The sequence below is a fragment of the Thalassophryne amazonica genome, chromosome 1 (assembly GCF_902500255.1).
Source record: "Thalassophryne amazonica chromosome 1, fThaAma1.1, whole genome shotgun sequence".
Classification (NCBI taxonomy): Eukaryota; Metazoa; Chordata; class Actinopteri; order Batrachoidiformes; family Batrachoididae; genus Thalassophryne; species Thalassophryne amazonica.
The window spans coordinates 136,665,676-136,678,142 of NC_047103.1; the positions used below are offsets into that span (position 1 = coordinate 136,665,676).

A 12,467-nucleotide genomic window follows, 5' to 3' on the forward strand; every position below is an offset into this window, starting at 1 on the left:
GGAGAAGAATGGATTGTTGGATGTGGTGGAATATATTTAGAAAATTATTTTAGATTATTTTGTTTAAATGAAGATTTGTGAGGGTTTGACTGAGACCGTTCTGTGATAATAACTAGGATGTGGTGAATGCGGTTTGTTAGAGAGGCAGTGCTGATGATGCATTGTGTGCGGGAGTGGGGAGGGGTCATGCATGAGTCCAGCGGTCAATCAAGAACAAGTGTGGTGTTGTTGACAGTGCAGTGGATATTATCCTTGAGGAGTTGTTTACCAAATCTGTTCAGGTGGATGGTATCGGATATGAAGTGGGTGGGTCTGTTCCAAAAAAGATTAAAATTGTCTATGAAATAAATCTGATGAAATTTACATAGAGAGTGTAGCCAAGAGTTCATATAGCGGGTCCGGCTGAAATGCTCATCGCCTCGGTGTTGCGCAGGGAGGAGCCCAGATAAAAACACTGACATGCCGTCCAAAAACCACCACTTAAGCAGGTTTAAAAGTTCTTTAAAGTCCTGTTTGGTCAGCTCAGATCTCATGCGTGCAATGTCATTTGTTCCCACCTGAACAATGATCCGATAAACAGAAGACGGCATGGACTTGAGCAGTTCAGGGAGAACTTTAATGATGTGGGAAACAGTAGCACCAGGGAAACAGTGGGTGATGGTGTTGAAATTTAATGACACAACCAAGCAGGAGCATGTACAGGTTAAAAAGGACTGGTCCCAAAATCGAACCCTGGGGCACACCACATGTGACTTTATGAACCTGAGAAGAGCAGGTATCGAAACTTACCATAAAAGTCCTGTCTGTGAGATACGAAGTAAACCATTTGTTGACTGCACCAGAGAGGCTGATGTTCTTTAAACGAGCTAAAAGGACAGTGTGGTCCACTGTATCAAAAGCTGCACTCAGATCCAGTAGAACCAACACTGTCAACTACTTAGAATGAAAATTTAATCATTTATACTATACATATATATACAACAGTGGGTGATGGTGTTGAAATTGTGAACCTTCCTGATGATAGAATCTCCAATTAAAATTGTTGTCGGGGGAACAGAGATTGTGGTGGGTCCGAACGAGGGCTTCTGCACTGTAGATCAACACCGGGGGAGTCAGAGGTGGGGGCATGGGGCTGATGCAGATGGCCAGGCAGAGACCCCCCAGCTGTGGATTCAGGCTGGGTGGGGGCACCCTTTCCCAAGGTAGAAGGAGATGTGGCCCATTGTGGCCGTGCCATTGCCTGCCACCGCGGAGAGGCTGGGCACATAGCGGCTTGTTCGGGCCATCACGCACCCGAAAGCCGCAGGACCACAGGCCACACCGCGGTGTTTAGCCGCAGTGCACGGTGTTTAGCTGCGCACTCATTCCGCAGTGGAATGAGGGCCCATATATGACTGCTTGCAGTCCTAGTTGAAGTTGAATTTTTTTTTTAGGTTGAATTTTTTTGGAGGTTGAATTATTTTTTAGGTTGAATTTTTTGAGGTTTAATTTTTATTAGAGGTTGAATTTTTTGAGGTTGGATTTTTTTTGTTGTTGTTGTTTGTGTTTGAAGTGTCCTGCTCAATCATATACTTGACCGCCCATGTCCTGGTGCGTCTTTGGAGGGGAGGATTTACTGGTGTAGCAGTCTCATCACTTGAAGAATCGGTGATGACGTTTTCATTCTGAAATGTAAAGTCGCCCACATTTGCACCATCAGATTCACAGTCCAACATGCTCTGTAGCATTGCTAAGGCCTCCTGAGTCTCAGCTCAGTTATATAACAAAGGGTGAAGGTTGGTGCTGAAGTGAAACTGTCTGCGCTTAGCAAAAAGTAGTAAACTTAAAGTTCATTTTATTAAGTATGCTTCAGTATAAGTATAGCAAGTATACTACAGACCGTGTACTGTTATTATACTAGAAAGTACACAAATGTAATACTTTTTTGGACTAAATTGGAACATTTCAAGTTTATAAAAGTATATTTTGAAGTTCGTTTTAAGTTTGCAAAAGTACACTTTAAAGTATACAAGAAGTACACTCATCTATATACTATTAATGTACTTGGTATATCCCTCTTGTATGCTTAAAGTATACCACACGTACACTTATCAATGTACTTGATATATCCCTCTCCTATGCTTAAAGTATACCACAAGTGCACTTATCAATATACTGCCATTGTACTTGTTGTATACTTTAAAGCAGGGGTGGACAATCATGTGCCATGAAGGGCTGAGACACTGTAGGTTTTCCTTACTACCAGTTGCCTCAGCAGGTGATTTCATTCATGATCAGGTGTTTATGTTCAGGGGAGAAGGTCATCAGCAACCCACCTGCTGAGGTGATTGGTTGCAACGAAAACCTGCAGTGTCTTGGCCCTCGCTGCCCACCCCTGCTTTAAAGTGTACTTTTGCAAACTTAAAATGAACTTTAAAATATACTTTTATAAACTTGAAATGTTCCAGTTTAGTCTGAAAAAGTATTACATTTGTGTACATTCTAGTATACTAACAGTACACGGTCTGTAGTATCCTTGCTATACTTAGACTCAAACATACTTAATAAAATTAACTTTAAGTATTCTACTTTTTGCTAAGGGTGGGCCTTCAAGTGTTAATTGCCACATTCCAAAGAAACAATAAACTGCTTTCTCTGTGTCAGCCTCCATATGTTGTTACATATGCAGGCTATACAAAGCACACAGGGACTCAGCTCAGTAATATAACAAAGGAAGGAGGTTGGTGCCTAAGTGAAACTGTCTGGGCATAAAAGTGTTAATTGCCACATTCCAAAGAAACAATAGACTGCTTTCTCTGCTGACACCTGTGTCAGCCTCCATATGTTATTACATATGCAGGCTATACAAAGCACACAGAGACTCAGCTCAGTTATATAACAAAGGGAGGATGGTCATATGCTAAACTTTGGGGGGATTTTCACTGCAGACTAAAGTCTGCTTTCTGGGCCTACAAGTGTTAAATGTGAAGTAAACAAACTGTGAAAACATTAAAGGAATTTGAGTAGAAAGTACAGTTTAATACAACAGCAACTAAGCTTTAAGGGCTATAAACTGATTGAATGTGGGCTGGTGATGATGGGAGTGTTTATTCATTGGCACTTCCTGTTTATGTCACTGAGGTTTAAGCTATCCACCTGCGATGCGTATGATGAATGATCGCATGTTCAAATGGTCCTTGTGCAGTGTTTCTCCAAGCATATGCATGTTTTAAAAAGTCACATATTGTAAACTCTATCTAAATCCTGCAGCTAAAATATATTTGGTATTTCATGTTTAGCAAACTTTAAACTTTTACAGCAGCATTTCATTTGTATCAGGAAAATGCTCTTGTAAAGGTGCGGTATAAATTAATCTGACTTTGGCCAAAGATTTCGAGCTTGAAGGATCCACCACCTAAAGTAGCACCCAGTAGCTATAAAGCTAAATTTGGTCCGCCCTGTTGCCCCACAGGCTGAGCAGAATCTATCATTGCCTGGTCAGTGACCATAATTAGGTCACATGATCCCGATGAGCATTGCTGCTTTAGTTTCTCCGTCATGGGCAGTGCAGGCGTGTAAAGGATGGCGGAGTTCTTGGTTGGGAAATGACAGCAGGCCTGTGATGAGTTTACAGCCGGAGTACACAGATGACGGAAGCGCTGTAATGTCAAAAGGTCACAGTTAGTCAATGTATTTTTCAACATTATTAAAATTGTAATACTTTTCACACAATAATTTCTGTTTCTCTTTATAAAGCATATTATGGGCTTTGATTTCATGATCAGATTTATTCTGCTTTGTTTCAAAATTCTTATGTCCATACATGTCAACCCCTTTAAGGGTTCACCTATATAACCAAGTGAGAAAATCCATAAAATCAACACAAAATCCTTATAACCTCCAAATCGCAAAATCAGTTTTATTACATTACACACAACCACATAGCGGTATCACATAACTGGGTTTTTATCCACATATTATGAGTTGCCACAGTGATATTAAAGTCAGGATCATTAGTATTTCCTCTACAGTTGAATTTCAAACAATAGAGATCTAGTATTCATGCGTCAAGCTGAATTTTATAGAACTGAATGTCTCAAATTTAGTTATTTTTTACAGAAACAAGAACTGTGTTTCACTAATGGAAATAATTAATAAAATCATGAAAAATAAATTGACTATAATGAACAAAATAAAATATACCTCAGAACTTCATCTAGTGTATTGAAAATCGCCTCGCCAGTGCCGATGTTGCAGATGGGCATGTCGATGATCCTTGACTTTGCACCTGTGTTTATTAGGGATGGGTATCGATAAGATTTTATTGATATCGATAACATTATCGATTGCGCTTATCGATCCAATTCCTTATCGATACCTCTTGTGAATTTTTTGTGTACTAACAGTAGGCTTTACAGGTTTTCGATGTCAGTGGCTCAAAGAGCTTTTTCTTATCATGCACCCGCTCTGTGGAACGGTCTTCCTGTGACCGTGAGGCAGTCGGAGTCCGTGGATATTTTTAAGTTAAACCTTAAAGCCTATTTTTATTCTCTTTCTTATAAATAGTTTTTTATTTTTTATCTGTTTTATTGTTTTACTTGTTTTTAATTATGTATTTGAAGTTTTTTAATTTTATTTCTTTATTTTAATTTTTTATGTTGAACTGTTCTATGTGAGGTGCCTTGAGACGGCTTTTGTTGTGATTTGGCGCTTTATAAGCCAATTAAATTGAAATTAAATTGAAATTGAACAACATTTAGAGTATTAAAGTAAATAAATATGAAACTGGTCACTGGATCCTTAAACTTTGGACATAATAAACTCTACATGGTGGATCCTCGATGTAGTTTTTGTCAAAAGTATTTCCTTTCAGACATTATTGGCATGAATATCACTCCATACATTTGAGCTGAGCTCTTACAGCTGCTGTGCTGCACGTCAGGATGTAATTTGTAAAGAATACAGCACATCGCATTTTGGGAGGAAAAAAAATAATTTTAGTGGATTGTAGTTTCTTGTCTGTAATACGTTTTAAAGACATGTCATTTTATTTAAAGTGGCGTTTCATTTTGAAGTTATTAATTCCGTCCAGACTCTGTCTCGGCAGAGAGCCATGCAGCGTTTGGAGCTGTGCCAACGGAACGGAGGACTATTCTCATTTCTTGACTGCAACAAGACGAGTCCCAGTTAGTGACTTTAATCCACACAAAAGTGACTCAAAGTATTTTAATGGCTTTGAGAGGAGTTAAGAAGTGGACTTGCCGTTTCTGAAGAGCAGCGAATCAAAGAACCAATGAACTAGTGGATCAAAGCATTGCTTCATTGGCTCACGCATCAAAATGGAGCCACGCTGCAGAAACAGCTGAAGCTGCTGCAGACCAAACCCTTAATATCCATAAGACTTTATTTGTACGTCCGTATGACTCTGAAACTCGGAAAAATCCGTGTAATTTACAGACAATCCGTATAGGTTGACATGTATGTATGTATGTATGTCTGGTTTCTTTTTCAGATGACATTATTTCAACCAAATGGAAAAAAAACAAAACAATGTAGCAAGACTGAACGGTACCCTAAATGGCTTGTCACAGTATGTTAACAAAAATATTTATCAACTTAGTGAAAAGATTATCCTGAGGTGGACTGTGAAAATAGAATTAAAGTTATTAGTTTTATGAAATGTTTTTTGACATGTCTGTCCTCCAAAAGGTCTTCTTCCAGCTATAACCATAATTTATTTACTTTCACTATAGGCTCTCTCACTGAAACAAATCATTTTGGTTGCTAAATCCTCAATCAGTACTCCTTTCTGATTTCTCTTTTTCAGCATGCAAACAATGCCATTACAATTATTCACAGTTGTTTTAAATAGTATTAGCAAGAGAACATTTAAAGTAAATATTGCAGTCGATCAGGATCAAGTTTGTAAATGAGTGTTAACAACAGCCATAGCTTTTGACATGCACACACACATGCACCTCCCCGTCCCCAAAATACTCTTTGAAAACATCCTCACCTGCCTACTGCACAGTCATCTCCACTTATAATCAAAAGTCAAAAGGTAAACAAGAAATTCACAAACATTCACAAACATTGGCATAAATTAAGTTCTTATTCAGAACTGGGTAATGTTTTTAACTATTTTCAAATGAGTAGTTATAAAAGATTATGCAGTTTTGTACATCTGAACTAGTAAACTTTTTTTATTGCACATACCACAATTTGCAGGATCCCCAACAACTTGCAGGAAATCATAGGCAGCCTGCACACAGGTACTGTGAGTGCTGTACAGAGAGGGGACAGAGTCTCTTACTTCTTCCCAGTGAAAACTGGTGTTCATCAAGGATGGGTTCTGGCTCTCACACTGTTCAATGCTTGCTTGGACTAGTTGTGGAGTAGGGTTGTGGAAACCACTGGATTAAGTGCCTTTTTGGTGAGTAAAGGACCTTGACTTAGTGGATGATGATATGATTTTGCAGATGCCCTGATTGCAGTACAAGAGAAGCTGAGTGAGGAATCCTAGTGTCTGGGGTTACGATTGTCCTGGATCATGATGAAGATCCAGGCTTTTAATGACTTCCTAGACTCAGGCATCAGAAGCGTCTGTATGTGGTAAAAATGCTGAACTTGTAGAGACGTTCACTTATCTTGGCAGTGACATTCATGTCTCTGGATCCTTATTCTTTGAGATTGAGACATGTCTGGGAAGAGCTTCTGAAGTCAGGAGGACCCTGAACAGAGAGATTTAGTGATGCCAATATGTTTGCAGGAGAATGAATCAAAGTTTTTTGGGTCCTTGTGCTTCCTGTTGTACTGTGTGGTTGTGAGACATCAGATGCTAACCAGTGACAAATGCATGTCTTTGGTACCAGGTATCTTTGGAGGATCCTTGGGTACCACTGGAGTGACTGTGTCAAATGAGCGGTTACTTCGGGAGACTCAGATGAGGAGTGAATCTTGCACTTTGAGGTAATGTCAGCTATGGTGGTTTTGGCCACGCTGCCTGTTTCTCTGTGCATAACTCACTGTGTATGTACTGTAATGCCAGTGCAAATGTTTATATGTGTGTAAATGAAAGAGGCAACTCAAAATCAGAATATTTGAGAAATCTTCAGCAGCTCAACACTTTAATGTACAGAATCATTAAACTGTTGAACTATGTTTTATAGGTACTGGAGCAGTGCAACGACTCTGCAGAATTAAAGACAGATGATAAACTCTCAACACAGAAAAACATTTTTCCATTCATTGTCTGGACACATTGGTACCAAAAAGTATGAATGACGATGCTATTCAATTTGTGTATATGTTTATCGGCATAAATGTTTGCATTTCATGGTTTAGGCGCTATCCTTGTTATATACGGCTCATTTTGATGATACTGACACAGCTCTGAGTGACTGCAGCGCATCCTGTGCAGGTTCTTTTGCTGACACTATTTACCACGCCTGTGCATAACTGCAATAATTTTGTTTGGAAGCAACAGAAGGGCAGCACCTGAAATGCCTGTGAAATCAATAAGAAACTGGAACAGAGTGTGATCTACTTTCTTTGTTCATTTACTTTGTATTTTACCATGTGTGTTACTGGCACTCAAAGTTTCCCATTTGGACATACCTGCTCTTAATATTTGATAATAAATTCCCAAAGATGATGGAATTAATACAGATAATTTCATAATCACTTTGTTTAAAGGAAGCTAAGTGTTGTGCTGATACAACCTGGATCAGAGTTCCCGGGGTGGTGGCCAGGGCGTAGATGGCCCAGATGGGAAGCAGGGAGACGGAGGAGATTGTAAGGAGCCAGCCCAGGGTGGTGGCCCAAACTGGAGACACCAGACCTTTCCCCAGTTCCAGTGGAGCCCAACGTACTAAAGAAAACACAAAGGTAGCCTAAAGGAGACAAACAAGAAGTAAATGAAGAACAAATTACTGTGGGAAAATACAGTGAGGCTCATGCATATTTAGACATTAAGATTTTGTCTTGAGCAGCAGATTGATTACCTCAAAAGGAGGAATTACGGTGCATTTTGTGTGCCGCTGCCCATTTTTAGTGTACTGAATGAAACTGGACAATTGTCAACCAGAGTTCAAGTCTTTTGGCTACTAGTACAGCCTGTCGAGTAGTTGTGAGACTTGGACACTAACCACTGAACAAAAAATGACAGCTGGATGTCATTGATACTCAACCTCTTCAGAGGATCCTTGGGTACCGCTGGAAAGACTTTGTGTCAAATGAGACTTGTACTGTGATGGAGTGTCAGCTTCAACATTCTGGCTATGTGATACATTTCTCTGGGCATTCTCCAACATATACATAGGTGCGTGAGTGATGAAGACCCCAAAGGCTGGAAAAGGCCAAGTGTATTTCGAAGCCAGTTGAAGCATGGGCATGAGCAGGCTTGATCACGTACTGTATTTTCCGGAGAATAAATTGTATTGCTTATCATTAGAATGGGAGGTCCTGTGACATACACTGGTCCAACTGACATACTGAAAAACTAAAATAAAATCACCCATTTGTTATTAATAATAATAATTATAATAATGGTAGCACGGGGCAGACGGTCTGCTCTGTGTCAGCCTGATCCTGTCAGATCTCAGAAGCTAAGCAGAGCAGGATCTGGTTAGTACTTGGATGGGAGACCTCTTTGGAACACCAGCGGCTGAGTGTGTTTCTCCAGGTAAAACTGGAGTTGTGTCAGGAATGGCATCTGGCGTAAAACTTGTGCCAATTACCAATGCGGATCTGGTTGTATCCGCTGTGGTGACTCTGAACAAAACCGGGAGCAGCCGAATGAACAACAACAACATAATAATGGCAGCACGGTGGTTTAGTGCCTCACGGGGAGAATATCCCAGATTCACTTCCAACCTGGTTCTTTCTGTCTGGAGCTTGCATGTTGTCCCTGTGTTATGTGGGTTCATTGCAGGTAGCTTTCTCCAACTTCCAAAGACATGTGAGTTAAGTGAACTGGTGACTTTAAATTGACTGTAGGTGTGAGTGCGAGTCTGAATGCGTTTTGGCCTTTTGACAAACTGACAGCAAATGACTGCTGGGATAGGCTCTGTCAGGCTTGGGCTTGGTCCTGCTTTATGTCCCTGCTCAAGTATTTTCTTGCGTTTGGATTGTCTTTCCATTTGTTTATGCTCTTGCTGGGATTTTGACTGCTTGGGTTTTTTCTGTCTTTATTTCTCTTGTTTGTCTCCTTTGGCTCTTGGTGGTGGGCATCTCTCTCTCTCCCTGGCCACGCCCTCTTCTGGTGCTTTCCACACTCACCTGCTCTCAATTTGCAGCTCATCACTTGGGTGTGCTCTATGCCTTGTCTCCAGCTCTGCATCCATTGTTCTCGACCTGCTTGCCTCCCGTGCTTATTGTCCACCTGCCTGTACCCTCGACCATGCATTGGTTTTGTTAATCTTGTTGGACTGCCTACCTGTGTACCAGGTAGGCAGCTTAAGCGGTTTACTGCCCCAGTAAACCGCTTTTACTTACTGGACAGAGTATTGAGTCAGAGTACTGCATTTGCGTCCTGCAACAACCGTTAACCAGTCCTGATAGATCAATCTGGCCAACGATGGACACAGCGGCCTCGTATCCCTTTCAAAATGCCATATGCCACCACAGTAGGTAGCTAGCCGAGCAAGAAGACCGGCTAGATTCGTCTAGCTGCTCACTGGCTCCATCCGGACATCCATCCTGCTGATGCTGGACTCACACCCCAGCCGAATAGCCCTGGGGCCACGATACAAGCCGGCCACGCCCGTTAACAGCTGCTCTCCTCTAAAGGATCGGGGCTCTTGGAAGTTGCTAGATTTAGGTTTTAGTAATCCATACAGTGGATCCCAGGGATGCATTAATTTTGTTAAACTAGACCAACCCTTCAGAACTATTTGCTGTTAAACACCTAGTCACCTTACTTCTTACACACTGAGAAAATGCAATAATGCACTGTCCACAACCAACACTTTAACTACAGATTAATTTTTATTGCAGAATTTAGCAACTGCTGGTAAGCAGTTTAAAATAGTTTTTCACTCAATCACTTTGATTAGATCAATTAAAATGAAGAAAATCACATTTATATTGATTAAAATAATAATTCAATAATAATTAGATAAAGTCCTGATTATAAAATCCTAAAACTGATCACTCACTTGACTGGGTTAGGTCTAATTATAAAGTCCAATTGGGAGAGAGACGGAAAGTCCACTGGCCTTTGACAGCGAATCGTGATCCTCTTCTGATTACATCCAACTTTGTCCAAAGTATTTGTAATCCAATATATTGATGATTTACTGCCCCCTGCTGGAATGGCATGCGAGTTCAGAATATAATTAGCAACTTCCATTGTCCAGTGTTGTTAGCTAAAATCTGTAGTTTCTTCAAAAATATTAGTCCTGTCAATGTTTTGTTTTTGTGGTGTTCATCCTTGACCCAAAATACATAAGCATACCAAACAGCAAATGTCAGCACTCCAAAACTTGTCCATGATCAAAGCATACAGCATGCCTTTAAGTCTTTTCTGCATTCTGCCGCAAACAGGTGCCTTTAGTTTTATACACCCACAAACAGAGACGGTGGCGGAAAGCATCAACCGCAGTACACTTTTCACTCATGATAACAGCAACATGACACTTAACTCACTCATAGTAATGGCAACATGACACTTAACTAAACTGGCTAAACCAACCAACATAAACCACGACAATAGTTAAAATTCCTGTTTCTGTCTGTCTCCAGTTACCCAGTTCCATGCATATTCATCCCACCTTTCATGTTAGCCACGTTAAACCATTTAAGTCTAGTTCTTGGTGCCCTCTGGCACGGTGGTGGGGGAGCTGTTTTTTTCTGTGTGGTGGCTTCTTGCTTCGCATCGTAGGGGCTGCAGGTTTCAATACTTGATTGACTGCAAGGGTTACGGTCCCAAGGAGTGGTCATGGGTTCCCTCCCCCTTTATTTTGGACCCAGGTCTCTTCCATGATTTTCATTCTGCAAATCCTGCTGCTCCTGGGCCATCTGCAGTCAGCCCTTAAGGGGGGGGGGGGGGGGGGGGGGTACTGTCAGGATGTGAGTTTGGCCATGTTTTATTTTTATGCTCTAGTTGTATTGTCTTGGTTCGGATGCTTTCTTGTATGTTTATTCTCTTATTGGGTTTTTCCTGCTTGGGTTTGTCTGTCCCTGTCTCTCTTGTCTGTCTCTTGGGTCTTGGTGGTGGACATTTCTCTCCCTCTGGCCACACCCTCATTCTGGTGCTTTCCATGCTCACCTGCTCTCAATTTGCACCTGGGTGTATTTAAGCTCCTCATTCTACTCTGCTCCTTCGCCAGATTGATGCGCCTTGTGCCTTCTCTCCAGCTCTGTTTATGTATTCTTGACCTGCTTGCCTCTTGTGTGTTTTGACCACCTGCCTGTATCACCAACCACACCTAAGCCTGATGACTCCGGCAGTTGCATTTCCTCCTCTCTCCTCTATCTCCTCTATCTCTGCTCCAACCTTCAAAGTCCCTACTTCACCAGACTGTTCTTCAAACTATATTTGGATTAAGCATGGAATTGATCAGCTGGTCTGTGAACCTGATTGAGACCATTTTTTCAACAAGGAAATCAGGGCTGGGGGACCCTGTGTGCCCAGATGGAACCTACCCTGCAGGCTGTGTTCTCGATGCCTGGGAGAAGTAGCATGTTACATGCTTGGCACCACTCTCTGTGGAGGACGTTGAAGACTTATTTTTATTTGTTGTTATTGTGGGAGGGCTGGTGCTTATTGGTTTATGTGCTGCTCTGAACTACTGGAGAATTGGCAAGACAGCTGCTACCAGAACCACGACCCTCACCTGTCCCTCATGATTAATGAGTTGGGCATGGCGATACAGTCTCAGACTGTGTTAACCCTTGAACTCAGACATAAGTTGGATAACATCTCTGAGCAACTGTACGCCTTGCAAAGGAAGATGTCGAAGACCAGGGAATAATCATAAACTGGATTTGGTCAGTCAGAGGAGCTGCAAATGTGTTTTCCTCCAGAAGAATTTCTACGGCCTTGGTGAACCATTCGGCTGCCCCTCTTATCTTCTGCCTTCCCCTACAGTCTGATGTTGTCAAAGCAACCCCAGACATTATGCACACACTGACAGAAACTGATACAGACTCATCTCACTGATACAAACTCATCTCATCTGCACACATGATGCACATGACCCCCTCTCCCCCCACCCCCCAAAGTGCAATTTCGTTGCACTTGTTGTAATAACAATAAGTTTATCTATGAATTTATCTATAAGTTTATCTATACGTTTGTCTATGTTCCATGAACATTTGCTCTTGTTGGACTGCCTTTTTGTGTACCGGACCACGTTTACTGCTTCAGTAAACTGTTTTTACATACAGAGCTTTTTGTCAAAGTCCTGCATTTGTGTCCAGCCATATCCGTCATCCAGACCTGATACCATACACACGCACACATAGACTTACACAGAGGCCACTTG

At 41.3% G+C, this 12,467-nt stretch overlaps 1 protein-coding gene across 1 annotated transcript in view; it reads right to left on the bottom strand.

Moving 5' to 3' along the window:
- Nucleotides 1–2,428: 2,428 nt before the first annotated feature.
- The window catches only part of LOC117514733 (sodium- and chloride-dependent GABA transporter 2-like), a 254,710-nt gene continuing 244,671 nt past the window's right edge, over nt 2,429–12,467 (bottom strand). Inside the window, exons 13-14 of the mRNA XM_034175296.1 lie at nt 7,701–7,871; nt 2,429–3,638 (exon numbers count right to left, since the gene is read on the bottom strand). Of these exons, the coding sequence (XP_034031187.1) occupies nt 3,414–3,638; nt 7,701–7,871 (396 nt within the window). The 3' untranslated portion in view covers nt 2,429–3,413. The remainder of the gene's footprint in view (nt 3,639–7,700; nt 7,872–12,467) is intronic.